Source organism: Necator americanus, chromosome IV (assembly GCF_031761385.1).
Source record: "Necator americanus strain Aroian chromosome IV, whole genome shotgun sequence".
NCBI lineage: Eukaryota > Metazoa > Nematoda > Chromadorea > Rhabditida > Ancylostomatidae > Necator > Necator americanus.
This window is the reverse complement of record NC_087374.1, coordinates 2,433,025-2,445,386: the sequence shown is the minus strand read 5'-3', so window position 1 is coordinate 2,445,386 and position 12,362 is coordinate 2,433,025. Positions and strand designations below refer to the sequence as shown.

Here is a 12,362-nt window from a genome sequence, read left to right as displayed (position 1 = left end):
TGAGAATAAAAGAAGTATTGGAAAACGTAAGCTATTTGTTAAGGAGTTCTTTACGACCATTATGTGTTGGATTTTTAATTCTACTGATTCTTTTTTTTCGGATCTTTAGAATGGAATGTTAAGTGGACAAACGATGCATTCTCGATATCAGTTGGTTTTTTTTTTACACTCAATGGAGACAATAAAGCAATTTTAGTCCAATTTCTTGGAAATTCGCTGAAACTCGCGGAATTCCGCTGTGTTTGAAGAAAAAACATTGCTTCAAAAGTACCGTCTACCGTATCAAATGTGGGAATTTTGACCCCGAAAACGCTTCACCTAGCGGTGGTGGTCGAACTATTGTCATGGATTGATGAGAAATATTCCCCTACTTTTTTTTAAAGCAAAAAAACCTACAATTTAATTAGTTAACTATTTAATTGATTTGAGATTGACCGGATTTTCCCGCGTTTTTCCCTTTCTTGTTCGAGAAGTTTCTCATGTCCTTTTGCGTTTCTCCATTGATTTATTGATTGATGATGTGCTTTTTGGGTCGCAAAAAAAAGTGCTTTTCGAAGTGTTTTTTTCATGTTTTTTTGGGTTCTTTCATGTTTTGTCGAGCGTTCACGTGTATGCGCATAAGTTTTTGTTATTCTCTTTTTTTTTTGAAATAGAGGGCTAACAACAATTTGTTGAAAACACTACGCGAACTACAGATAAACTACCGAGAGAGGGCTATCCTTGCCCTAATTTGGGACGGTTACAACGCAGCTGAAAAAACAGGAAAATTTGTGGAGGTGGCGGGACCTTGCAACCGACACCTGTCGGTAAACAACGAAACGTAATTCGTGCACAGATCGTCTCGTGCCTCGGGAAAGATCTTTTTTTTTTGTCGAAATTCTGTGAAGAGAATGTTCTGAGAAGTAACAATAAGAAAAATAAAATTGACCTGCAACTAAAAAAAAAACGAATCCATTATGAATCTAAAAAAGAGGAAGAAGCGCGACAAGAACAGTAGGAACTGTTTCGTACCTCAACTATGACCGAGTTACAACTACAGTGGAACGAAGAGCTTCACGTAACACCGTAACTTCGTCAGTTTTCCGAGTTGGAAAGGATTTCTTCTCTTTTTCCATGTTTCCTGTTTTGTTGAATGAGTTGTCCCTGAAATTAATTAAGTTAAAATTTAAACTTTAAACTTTAACTTAATTAATTTCAGGGACAACTTATTTATTAGCATGGTTGCCACCATACCACGTTTATTCATCAATAACCTATACTTTTAAACTTTAAACTTTATTACGACCTCGTTAAGATTACTACTAGTTTATACTACTTGTTATAGTTCATAATAGCTAATTTGTTGTCTTTGTTATGTAGAATATATACATACATCTTCTTATTACATATTTCCCCCTTATTTTGAGAAATGAACGAATTTTTGGATAGAATCTATTCAAAATCGAATAATTTTGTGCTGCAATCATCTTGAGGAAGTACCGTGACCCAATGGCATTTACGTGCTTCATTGCTAGTTCAGGTTTGAAGAAACAAAGGAGAGGGAGGAGGGAGGAATGCATTTCCTCTAAATTTGTTTCGGATGCTTTACTGTGATTGTTTATATAACGGATGACGCTGGGAATTCGTCCATATGTCAAGGATATTCACTTTCGTTCGCGCTTCGCTCGTCTATCAATAGTTAGCATCTATTTGATGTAGGTTCCTCTTCTTCTTCTTCGAAATATTTGCTCCATTCAGAAACTATCTACAAATAACTTTCTAATCTAATTTTCCCTAATTTGTGCACTGATGGAACTTCACGAAATGATAGTTTTTCACAATAGAATGTCCCCACAAACCGGTCCATTTAATGCAGATTGATCGTTTAACCCTTTCCCCCTCGTGCACTAATGCGCATTCGAGTCCGGTTTTCCACTACATAACGAAATGTGCGATTTATGAGATCATTTCTGGAGTTTGCAGGAGGTTGTGGTGGACATTTGTCTCAAGCGATAGCAGTTGATTTTGCCCCGTCATTTATATGAATGGCACAAATCGCCGGTAGACCTACTCGTTTTCATCCAACACGACTTGTGATAATGATAACGGTCGTTGTAGTGTTCCTCTTCTGTGAGTGTGCTCGGTTTTTTCATTATCGTATTGAAATCTCATTGATTAGTCTGCTCTTTTCAGTCATAGTTACTTCTGTGTACAATATCGCAGCATTTCCATCTCCTACTTCTCATGATCCGGAGACTGGCTACACACGAGAAGCGGCAATCATGCATCTGAGTGAGAAAAACACAAGGCTTGTTGGTTAACTTCACCTTCTGGCTTCACTTTATTCTGCTATTGGTGATTATGAGGAGATATGAAAAGGTTTTCCGCCATATCTTGAAATATTTTCATTAATTATTTGCACCCAAGAATGCTTTACTCCTAGTATCTCCCATCATATTATATTTCTATTGTATTTATTACTTCTTTACTTCTCTTTGTAACTCTTTTATATTATTTTCTTATCTATTTTTTGATTATTCTTAGCGCTAATTATAATCAAGAAGAAAGTCTGGAGAAAAAGTTGTAGGGTATTAGACTGCGGTTTTAATTCTGGAAGGTGAAACTTCCTTTTTTTTTCTTAATAGCTTTTGGTTACATGTCATGGATCCTCTAAGACTAATGCTTAGTTTTTAGGGACCGCTGACTAGCTTGGTTAAAGGCAGCATATCATGAATCTGAGATGATTTCAGGTGAAGTATTCTTATACGGGATAGTAGATTATGGAGAGTGGAGTGATTCCGTCCATTCATTCCTAATTGCCGTAAAAAAACCCGGAAGATGTTGCCCCGCACAGGGCTGGCGCGCTCCAATCGAACATCTTGTGGAAAACAGTGCGCCGGAGCGGTCGAAGCCGTATCTTCCGGGCCGTTTTCTACAGAAATTAGGAAGAAATGAACGGAATCACCCTCCTCCCCATAATCTACAACCCCGTATACGAATACTCCACCGGATATCCGTACCACTCCAGATTCCTGGGGTGATGCCTTTAATCACTTCCAGAAATAGGAGCGCGGTTGAGTGCCCCCCTTCCCGAACTACATTTTACCTGAAAGTTCACGGTATTGTATACAAGAAAAGGATCGAAATGAATGAGCCGGAAAAGCTGATCTGTACTATGTGTTGGGCGAAGCTATTAGAAGAGAGTGAAGCCACCGTTTCCGCCCTCAGAACTGCTTCTTGAGTCAGTAGCAGTTGGAATTCTCGTAATGTGCATTCCCTGATTATATAGTTTTTTACACATTTGAAGTGTAAAATCAAGTGAAATTTTCGGGCAACGTCGAAGCCATGACAAAAGTGCATGATTCGGCCAAAAATTTGCAGAAAGAACAGAAGAAATCGTAAATGCGAAGCGCAAACATCTCTTTTGCACCGGAGGATAGTTGAAATTGGGTTCGTCCGCATTTCCGGAGCGTTGCAAGAGGCGCTCGGTGGGAACCATTTGGGGGCAACGAACAGATAGAAGAGACATTTGTGTATCAGTGGCTTGAGGAAGACTTTTTTTAATAGTAGGATGAAAAAGTTTCCTATGCTTTGGTAAGATGCATATCGAAATAAAGAGGTACTGTGGAAAATTAATTTGTACATTTTATTTTCTTCTTGGATGTTCATTTTCTAAATGGTCTCATTCATTTCTGATCCACTATTGCATCCACGTGTAGAAGCTAAGATGCTCAACTGCGGTTTGACTGCTTTGAAATATCATGCAATAATGCATGAATATTTAAAGTAAAACGAATAAATGTGAATTTGTGTTTTAGTTGACTTACAAGCGTACAAGTAAGATTGCAAACTATTTTGCCTGGGAAAGCTAGGGAAAGCTTTAAAGAGTTTGAGAATCTTCCACAAGCGCAGTTTGGGACCTTTGCAACATTGGTTTTGTACTTTGTAAGCTGTGGCCATAGTTTATCGTTGCTGATTGGCGACGACTGAGCTTGGTAGTGCCAATTTTATTTTTGGTATCTACTGATATCGATGAGAATGGAACTTTACGTTTACCCGATTAATCGCGTCTGAGGATGAGATCATCATTGGGAATCTTCATCTTTGTTTCCGATTACTGAAGAACAGGATAGCATAGCTAAAGCTTCAGTTTTGAAACAAAAATTGTTGTTAATTATTTGGAAAGTGTGATATTTCCTTGATGATACCTCGACTATTGGTTTTTGAAGTAAAAATTATTGTCTTCAGTTCTCTCAGCCTTATAAATCGTTTATAAAGTTATTTCGTTTATAAACTTTCGTTTTTGTTCCTTCCATCGCAACTATTTCGAGCATCTCTTTGTTGTTTTGATGTACGCGAGGCCTTCTTATATCAAATCAAAATCTTCCAACTCTGACCTTTATTCTTTTAGTAGCTTCATGGTTTGTCTTTCAGTAAAACCCTTTGATTTTTAGTCAACTTTACAAATTGGGTTGTTTAACGTGAAGGCAAAGCTTACAAGTATTTTAGTCATTTCCTTTCTACTGATATTCTTTCTTCATTTTAATCAATTACTTGCGTACTACTTGGAATGATATTAGGAAGCAACCACTGCAAGGAAATGCATACAAATTTCAAATAATTTAGAAGATTTTCTATAAAAGTGCTCCAGTAAACCAGAACTTAGCCTATTACTATTACTTATTCGATGTATTATTATCCGTACAGAAGTGGAATTCATGTCCTATACGCCAAATTGCATTTGGAGCGCGACTTGCATCTCTATCGTTGAATTCATTTCTTCTGTGTGCCCTTGCGAATACCATCATTTTATAGTCAGGTCGTTTTGCCCCGTTCGCCATGATCGTGATGAGAACCTAACTATTGAAAATCCGGGATTAAATGTTCCTGCCTTGCTAAAATTTACATTTTTTATCCATTTTCAATTTGAAGAGCCTCTCGCTTTAATGTTTCTCCCCGTTCACCAATAGTTTAGTAGCAATTTTTTTAGAACGCTTATGTCCTAGTGTCTGTTGTCGACGTTGCCTGCTGCAACACAAAAAAATCTCATTAATGATATGCGTTTGCTTCTGGCCATATAGTTTGGAGAAAAAAAAGGTAGTCGTATTGTAGTGATGCCATCGTGGCTAGATTGCAAATGCTAGAAAAAGAATTGTCGTCTCTACGCATAATGTTGGCGAAGACCTCGGCTGGACAGAGGTAAATTCTTTTCTTTGTTTACTTCCTTTCGGTCTTTGTGCATACTAGCTTTCTTTCAGCAAAACGTTTCCAGATGTTCGATTCCGAAACGAGGAAACTCGCAAGCGAATTTTAGTTACTGGTGGAGCAGGATTTGTTGGGTCGCACCTAGTGGATAAACTTATGATGGATGGTCATGAAGTTAGTGCGTGTTTTGGATTGTGTTATTTTTCAACCTTGTTATTGTAGCCACCTCTATGGAGAATTTCTTATTTACTCTATTTTTTTTAACGTTTTATGTCATTGCGCTTGATAATTACTTCACTGGGCGCAAACATAATGTTGAACAATGGATTGGTCATCCAAACTTCGAGCTTGTACATCACGATGTTGTCAATCCTTACTTCATCGAAGGTTGATTACCTAGTTCTTTGCTTTTTCTTAATCCCAACACTTCCTGTTGCAGTGGATCAGATCTATCACTTGGCCTCACCGGCTTCTCCACCACACTATATGTATAACCCAGTGAAGACCATAAAGACGAATACTTTGGGAACTATCAATATGCTTGGACTGGCAAAGTTGGTGATATTCATCTTTCTGCTTAAGTTTCTTTCCGCCTTTTCCATTTTTCATCTACATATTTGTTTTCGGCGTGTCAAAGCCACGGTGCTACTCGCGTCTACTTCTGAAGTTTATGGAGATCCAGAAGTCCACCCTCAACCAGAAACGTACTGGGGGCATGTGAACACAGTGGGACCCCGTAGCTGCTACGATGAAGGGAAACGGGTTGCAGAATCCCTAATGGTAGCTTATAACAAGCAGGTGAGAGAAAATCGTGCTCTTTTTTGTGAGCTTTAATTTAAATTAAATGAGAAGGTGAGAATGAGATTAAATTAATATTTAGGAGCGCGTTTCAATAAGAATAGCGCGCATATTCAACACATTTGGGCCAAGAATGCATATGAATGATGGAAGAGTTGTGTCTAATTTCATTATCCAAGCATTGCAGGGAAAGCCCATCACGGTTGGTTTAAAAAGCTAGTATATTTTCGTTATTAATGTTGATTTTGTTCTTTCTTCGCTACTGTTGCGCTTCAAACCGCTCGCTTCAAACCTGCAAAGCGAATGTATTATCCGTACTCATTTAACTTCCATAATGAGAATCTGCGACGATTCTTAGAAGTCGTATTGATTTTTGATGAGTATGTCGAGGTTCACTGGAAGTCGGACATTTCGATTCTAAGAAGCGCATCTCACGGCACCTGAACCGTAGCCCTTAGCAACAGTCTCGGCAGAGAACTTGCTTGATTTTTGCAAAAAAATGACTCCATTACCTGCCTAATTTCTGCTATTGGGATTGGTACCGTATCCTAAGATACCACTGCAATACCTCCGAAAAAGTGTGCAGTACGAAATGAATATGATATTCGTGATCAAGTGAAATAAATGCTGTTCATTTCGAGAGTCGTTCGTTTTTTCACGATATGGCCGAAGATATACATTGTAAAAGTCGTCACAGTGTGCAAATATAATTTACGTTCGACTGTAATCTGAGCTGTTGTCTTTAGTTTACTTTTCTTGCTTATCTTCTCATTTGTCCGTTAACAACAGATTGTCGTTTTATTCATTACACTCATTTTCTGATCTAAAATTGCTTTGATAAGTAGTTGTGAATATATAATCATGTTTTGGTGGATAACTTTGTTATTCAACTCGGTGAGTAATTGATGAGTAACATTCTGAAACGACGAATAACAATTATTTTTGCTACAAATATTCGATTATTTACAGATTTACGGCGACGGTTCGCAGACAAGGTCATTCCAGTACGTTGACGATTTAGTTGATGGATTAATATCTCTTATGAATAGCAATTGTTCATCGCCTGTGAATCTTGGAAACCCAGAAGAACATTCTATTTCAAACTTCGCGCGGATAATACGGGACCTTGTTGGTACGTATTTCCTGTTTCTGGAGTTAAACATACACTGTCATATAATACTGTTGCTGGTATCTTTAATCATAACTCCGAAATTGTTTGTACAGGTAGTTCCAGTGTAATTATTAACCAACCCTCACAAGAAGATGATCCGCAACAACGAAGGCCGGATATAACAAGAGCTGCAAGAGAGTTGAACTGGAGACCTCAGGTAGTTGCCTACACTCACCGATTTTCCTACCTAATTTACAAGAAGAGTAAGATTGTATAAAAACAAAAATATCTGAAACGCAAAGAGAAAATCACTTGGCTTGTTAGGGTTTTCACTCTCTTTTTTGTCAATGGACACATGGCGGAAAATGTCTTCTGTCCACTTTGATGGACAAAGTGTCGACTATCCAATTTCAACATACCTCTCTCTTGATAAACAGTCATTCCCAGATCGTGCTTTGTTTGTTCAGCCAAAGAAACGAAAGATAACGAATGGTAGTCTGCACAGGTCTTTCTCTGCCTTTTCAAGTTTGTATATTTCCTGCAGCGTTTTCCTAAACAGGAACAAGCTGTTATAGGTATCCTTCTTCATATTACACCGGAGAAGTTTAGTGCATTTCGGATATGAGGTCCAATTATTTGGATACTTGATTTAAACGGCGAGGATACGTTATGGGCTAGCGCTTCTTTCTGCATCTTCGGCGTTGTGTATCGTCCTTAAACATATCCGAGCCCATCCTGTTCGATCTTCAGCTAGGGTTCGCATAGATATCTAGCCACTTTCTGTCGCTTTTCCATAAGAGGCACAATTTTACGTCTCGACTGAACTGCCTGTCAACGCCAATTGTCCTCAGATCTTCTTACCACCTCCGTTCAGAACCTTCTTTACGGCTAGGTGGCCTTTTCTAGTTTGAGTCTGGGAGCATCCACAGGATAAACAAAATGAACAAAGTGATCAGATGGTCTTCTTATACTGTGACTAAAGATTTGAAGACGGTTTTTTATGACTACTTCAGAAAGACGGGCAATGTGCTGATGTTTTCCACGTGTCATCTACCGCTACACCATATCCGTTTTTGTATAAACTCATTTTTAGGCACAACTTTAATCAAAATTAAATTAATTGATAATGATAGAGCGAATTGCGGATAGGTAGACTCGCAGCTTGTCCATGAGGACTGACTACAGTGTCAAGCATTCGTCTTATCTTTTACTCCATTTAGTTGCGCTTCTCCATCATCGTTGATAGTGCTGCCCATGTCTCCGATCTGAACATCATGATAGGGCGAATTGCGGATATGTAGGCTCGCAGCTTGTCTATGAGGACTGACTACAGTGTCCCCAGCTGATTAAGGGTCACTTACAATAGTTGTAGGTCGGGAAATTGCATGTCGATTTGGTTTTCGAGCATCCTTTCTCGGAGCTTCTGTCGTTTTTTTTAGCCCACAACCAGAATAACACTATTTTTTCAAACTTAGGTTTCGACAAAAGTCTTTTCTTGTTGTGCTAGGTAGCTGTGTTCTAACGATTCCACGATTGAGGCGACGCTGCCTATAAGCAGCTAGATATAGATCAAGATATTTTCCCCATTATTCCTTTTGCGAACTGACTCAGTTGATTAAGGGTCACTTACAATAGTTGTAGCGTGTCATGGATCTATTCAAGAATGTTGTTTCTCATTGAGTTCTGAATTTTGTTCAGGTGTCGATGCGGGAAGGACTGAAAAAGACCATTGAATATTTTCGGGATCAAATCAATGAACATCAAAGATTATCCGAGGAACCGTGAAGCATCTTTTTGCTAGTGATCACCAATAGTTAACTATTCTCATCTTGTTCTCTTACTTCTCTCTCAAAAGTCCTAAAGTAGCTTTTACATGGAATTTGGGATTGTACGTTGCTTTATCAGGATTTGGGCATCTCTAGTTGACCTTATTTTCAAAGTGTCTTTCCTTGTCTGGGATTCATTCCCCTAAAGGGTGTGTGGAAGATTCGGCCGATATCTTACCGTCGATTAGACATGTTTGGTTACTTAGTTTCTGTGATAATTGAAGAGCTCAGTGATCTTTGTGAATTTGTTTCTTGTTAGTGTTTGAAGGTAGTTTGTTATCTGTGCTTGTTATATTTGTTATAATAAACATGAAGTCTAACATGTTGTGTGGTCGAAGTGTATAACCAATTACCTCTTGCGCTGCCGTTTTTCTTTTTTCTTTTTTTTTTTGAACATTTATTTATATTCCTGATTGGTAGATATAAGAAATGTCGTATTACTTCACTGGATCTCCTCCACCAAAGAAGAGGGCTCGAGCTGATTGTTTCGAAGAGGACGAAGACTCTGCTGACTCAGATGATTCGTTCAACGATCCGGTCCTTGCCGAACCTAGCCAGATCACCCGTACGTCTCTGCTCGTAGTCATCAGTGAAAGAGATTTTCTGACAGCGGTTGCATTACAGAGGCAATAATGCAAAGAAGAGGGGGCAGTCAGTGTAATGAAAATACTCCAGCCGCTGCCAGTTTTGGTGGACGAAATGTGTCAATTTTAACTTCTCCAACACGTGCCCCAGCGTCCGACTGTGCGACCAGCGGGAGGAAACCATTCTCCAGGACAGCGACTATTGGCACTCCACGTCGTTTCAATGCACAGGTAATCGCTGCGTATAAGATCAGTAATCAGTTGGTTACGGTGTCGGAAGGACTTTGAAATCCTTTTCTTGGACTGTGAAACAAATCTTGAGATTTTTTTCCGTTTTTGATAGCGTGTATGCTAAAAATCCTTACGTGTTCTTCAACTGTTTCATTTTCCTATCTCTTAACTAAGGAAAAGAATGACTACCACCACAATGGTCAAGTTTTAATGCTGAAAAATCGTGTGGAGAATTTGGAAAGAGAGAAAGAACGCGCTGCCGCTGCTACACGTGACCAGGTTGGTGAGCCAGGACTGCCACTAATGATTACCTAGTCAGTTTTAGTGATGTTTCAGTTAATAGCAAAGGAAAAAGAGCATGCTTCTGAAATGAGCAGGAGAGATGAACGAATACAAGAGTTGGAAGCTCAAATACAAAGTCTAGTAGGTTGACTGTTCATTTAATTTATTTCAACTAATTGATTTCTACTGTCCACGATGGAGAAGAGATCATTCTCTTATTTCGTCTGCGTCAGTGTCTTTTTTTCATTTAGAACATATTCTAGTAGATTCTGAATGATTCATATTGGTGTATCGTAACCTTTGTAAAAACACCGGAAAAGTAGGACCAATAGTTTTGAAAAAAGTTATTGTTTCTATTTTTCCACTGCTTCTTTAGCTTATGTTTGGCAAAGGTTCACTAAACTAAATAAACTAACACTCAGTTGTGCTGTTGCAGCGTCAAGAAAACCTGCAAAGCAGCTTCCAGCTCCATAACGTGTCGCTCTCCGGAACGGTAGACCTTGAAATGACCGGCGTAAACACCACTCTGCCTCCTGGGCCTTTACTGCATACGAAGAAAGTGGGTTCAGTTTCTAGGAGTTTGAACCAGTTCGAAATAGTAAAACACTACTTTTTACAGGTGAATTTCCCTCGAAATGACATGCGATGGAAAACTGTCGGGCGATTTGGAGCTGCTGCATCGGTTTTCGGTACTTCTTCGACCAGTGGCGTTGGAGTTGATATTTGTTCGCGATCGTTTGCTCATATGCCCAGTCAGATGCTCATGGATCCACAAGGTAGATGCTTTATCAACCGAAACTTCACTTTTCTCTACTTTTTGTTGTTCCGATGGATTCGAGCCTGAAGTAGTTGCTAAAAAATACATGTAGATCTCATATGGTAACTATTTCCGAAATAGTTACCTAGAAGATGTGTTTGTTATGGGCTGTTTATTAGTCTGGATCTAACTAGTTTACTTCGATTGTATTGTTTCTAATTTCTGGAATATTATTTTCTTTGTTAAGGTCTCGATCCAGTACCGCGCCTTTCCTCGGCAACGCCCGCATTCGAGAAGACGGCTGCATGCACCGAAGACAAGGAATGTCAAGTCTCCAGAGTCGCCGAAGATTGGAATGTCAGTTTCCCACCTTTTACATTTAATCATTTTCTTGATAATTTTAATTATTAATCTTAGGTACACAGCGTCATGAAGGAATCGTCTCTGGAATCACTCCTCAACATTTCATTGATATCCCAAGAAGAAAACTTTGACCTTTCCACTTTAAGCATGCTTTGTAGAGCAAGCCATTATATGGACCTGAAAAGTCTTTTGACAACACAAGGACCTGTTAATGATTCCTCTTTTTCTTGAAGTATGTTCAAGGCATTGTTTGTTTTGTTTAGGTAATATTCTCTTTGGTTAATCCATCTGTGATCTCCGTGTCTTTTATAAGAGGTGCCAATTTTAATTGTATCTTACACCATAGTTTTTTTTTTTATTGTGATTGGTTTTTCATACTTTTGTGCGTTCTGACCTCGTTTTTTCGTTTTCCAAATGACATTGTGACTCTGAAAAGTATACTGATTATTTCAGGTTCCATCATTGTATCATGTAAATCTAGAATAATTCAGGCGTCCTTGCTTCAAATCCAAAATAATATCGAAGTACAATTCCATCCTTTCTCTCGAATTCCTTTAAGAAAATTTGTGCACAAAAGTCAATCGCTGACAGAAGATATTTGAACAGATTAATGAAATTTTATAAGAATTGTGACTCAGTGTTTGAAATAGTTCAAGGTGTTCACATGAGAAAATTATACGATTCACTAGTGAGAAACAAAACGGCGCAGGATTCACATCTACGACTGCAGGCCACGAGATCTGGTAGCAAAGCGAAAGACACACTGGTCATGAATTTAAAGTCAATCACAGCGTTAGTCCAAGCATCAGGAATGAAGACAAATAAAAAATAAAAGGAAGAAAATTAAAGAATAAAAATAAAAGATAACTAAAATAGATGGAATTTGTCTTTCAGCGCTTCAGGAGCGTAATAAGAATGTTGGATTATGTCCAAACTTATGCTGATAAAGTAGTTGATCCGGCCCAAACGGCAACGGGGGCTATGGCGGAATTCAACCATTCCCGCCATCCTGCACCAAAGTTTATCCATACTCACCTCTTCATAGTCGTCAAGGATACTATGACCGTAAATCTTCAGAAACTGCATCATGGTCGCGGTCGTTCTCCAATGACAACAATGCTGACAAGGAAAGATTGGAGCAAGGAATCCAAACTTGGCGCGAAGACTTGTTTGCGTTAAACTGAAACCGAGCGCGGTGGTGGTTAACGCTGCTCAGTATTGTTTGT

The 12,362-nt window shown here is 38.8% G+C and overlaps 2 protein-coding genes across 2 annotated transcripts; both read left to right on the top strand.

Moving 5' to 3' along the window:
* Positions 1–2,024: 2,024 nt before the first annotated feature.
* RB195_000210 (uncharacterized protein) lies at positions 2,025–8,878 on the top strand (the record flags this gene model as incomplete). Its single annotated transcript, XM_064196419.1, has 10 exons — positions 2,025–2,109; positions 2,173–2,287; positions 5,092–5,178; positions 5,238–5,362; positions 5,407–5,571; positions 5,624–5,982; positions 6,065–6,184; positions 6,952–7,114; positions 7,207–7,310; positions 8,792–8,878. The coding sequence occupies 10 exons, from the start codon at positions 2,025–2,027 to the stop codon at positions 8,876–8,878; spliced, it is 1,410 nt and encodes a 469-aa protein (XP_064052300.1).
* A 470-nt stretch (positions 8,879–9,348) lies between these two features.
* On the top strand, positions 9,349–11,367 carry RB195_000209 (uncharacterized protein; the record flags this gene model as incomplete). The annotated part of the gene is made up of 8 exons (XM_064196418.1): positions 9,349–9,484; positions 9,544–9,734; positions 9,909–10,013; positions 10,071–10,157; positions 10,453–10,575; positions 10,636–10,792; positions 11,021–11,130; positions 11,191–11,367. 8 exons carry the CDS (start codon positions 9,349–9,351, stop codon positions 11,365–11,367), a joined length of 1,086 nt encoding a protein of 361 aa, XP_064052299.1.
* Between the last annotated feature and the right edge of the window lie 995 nt (positions 11,368–12,362).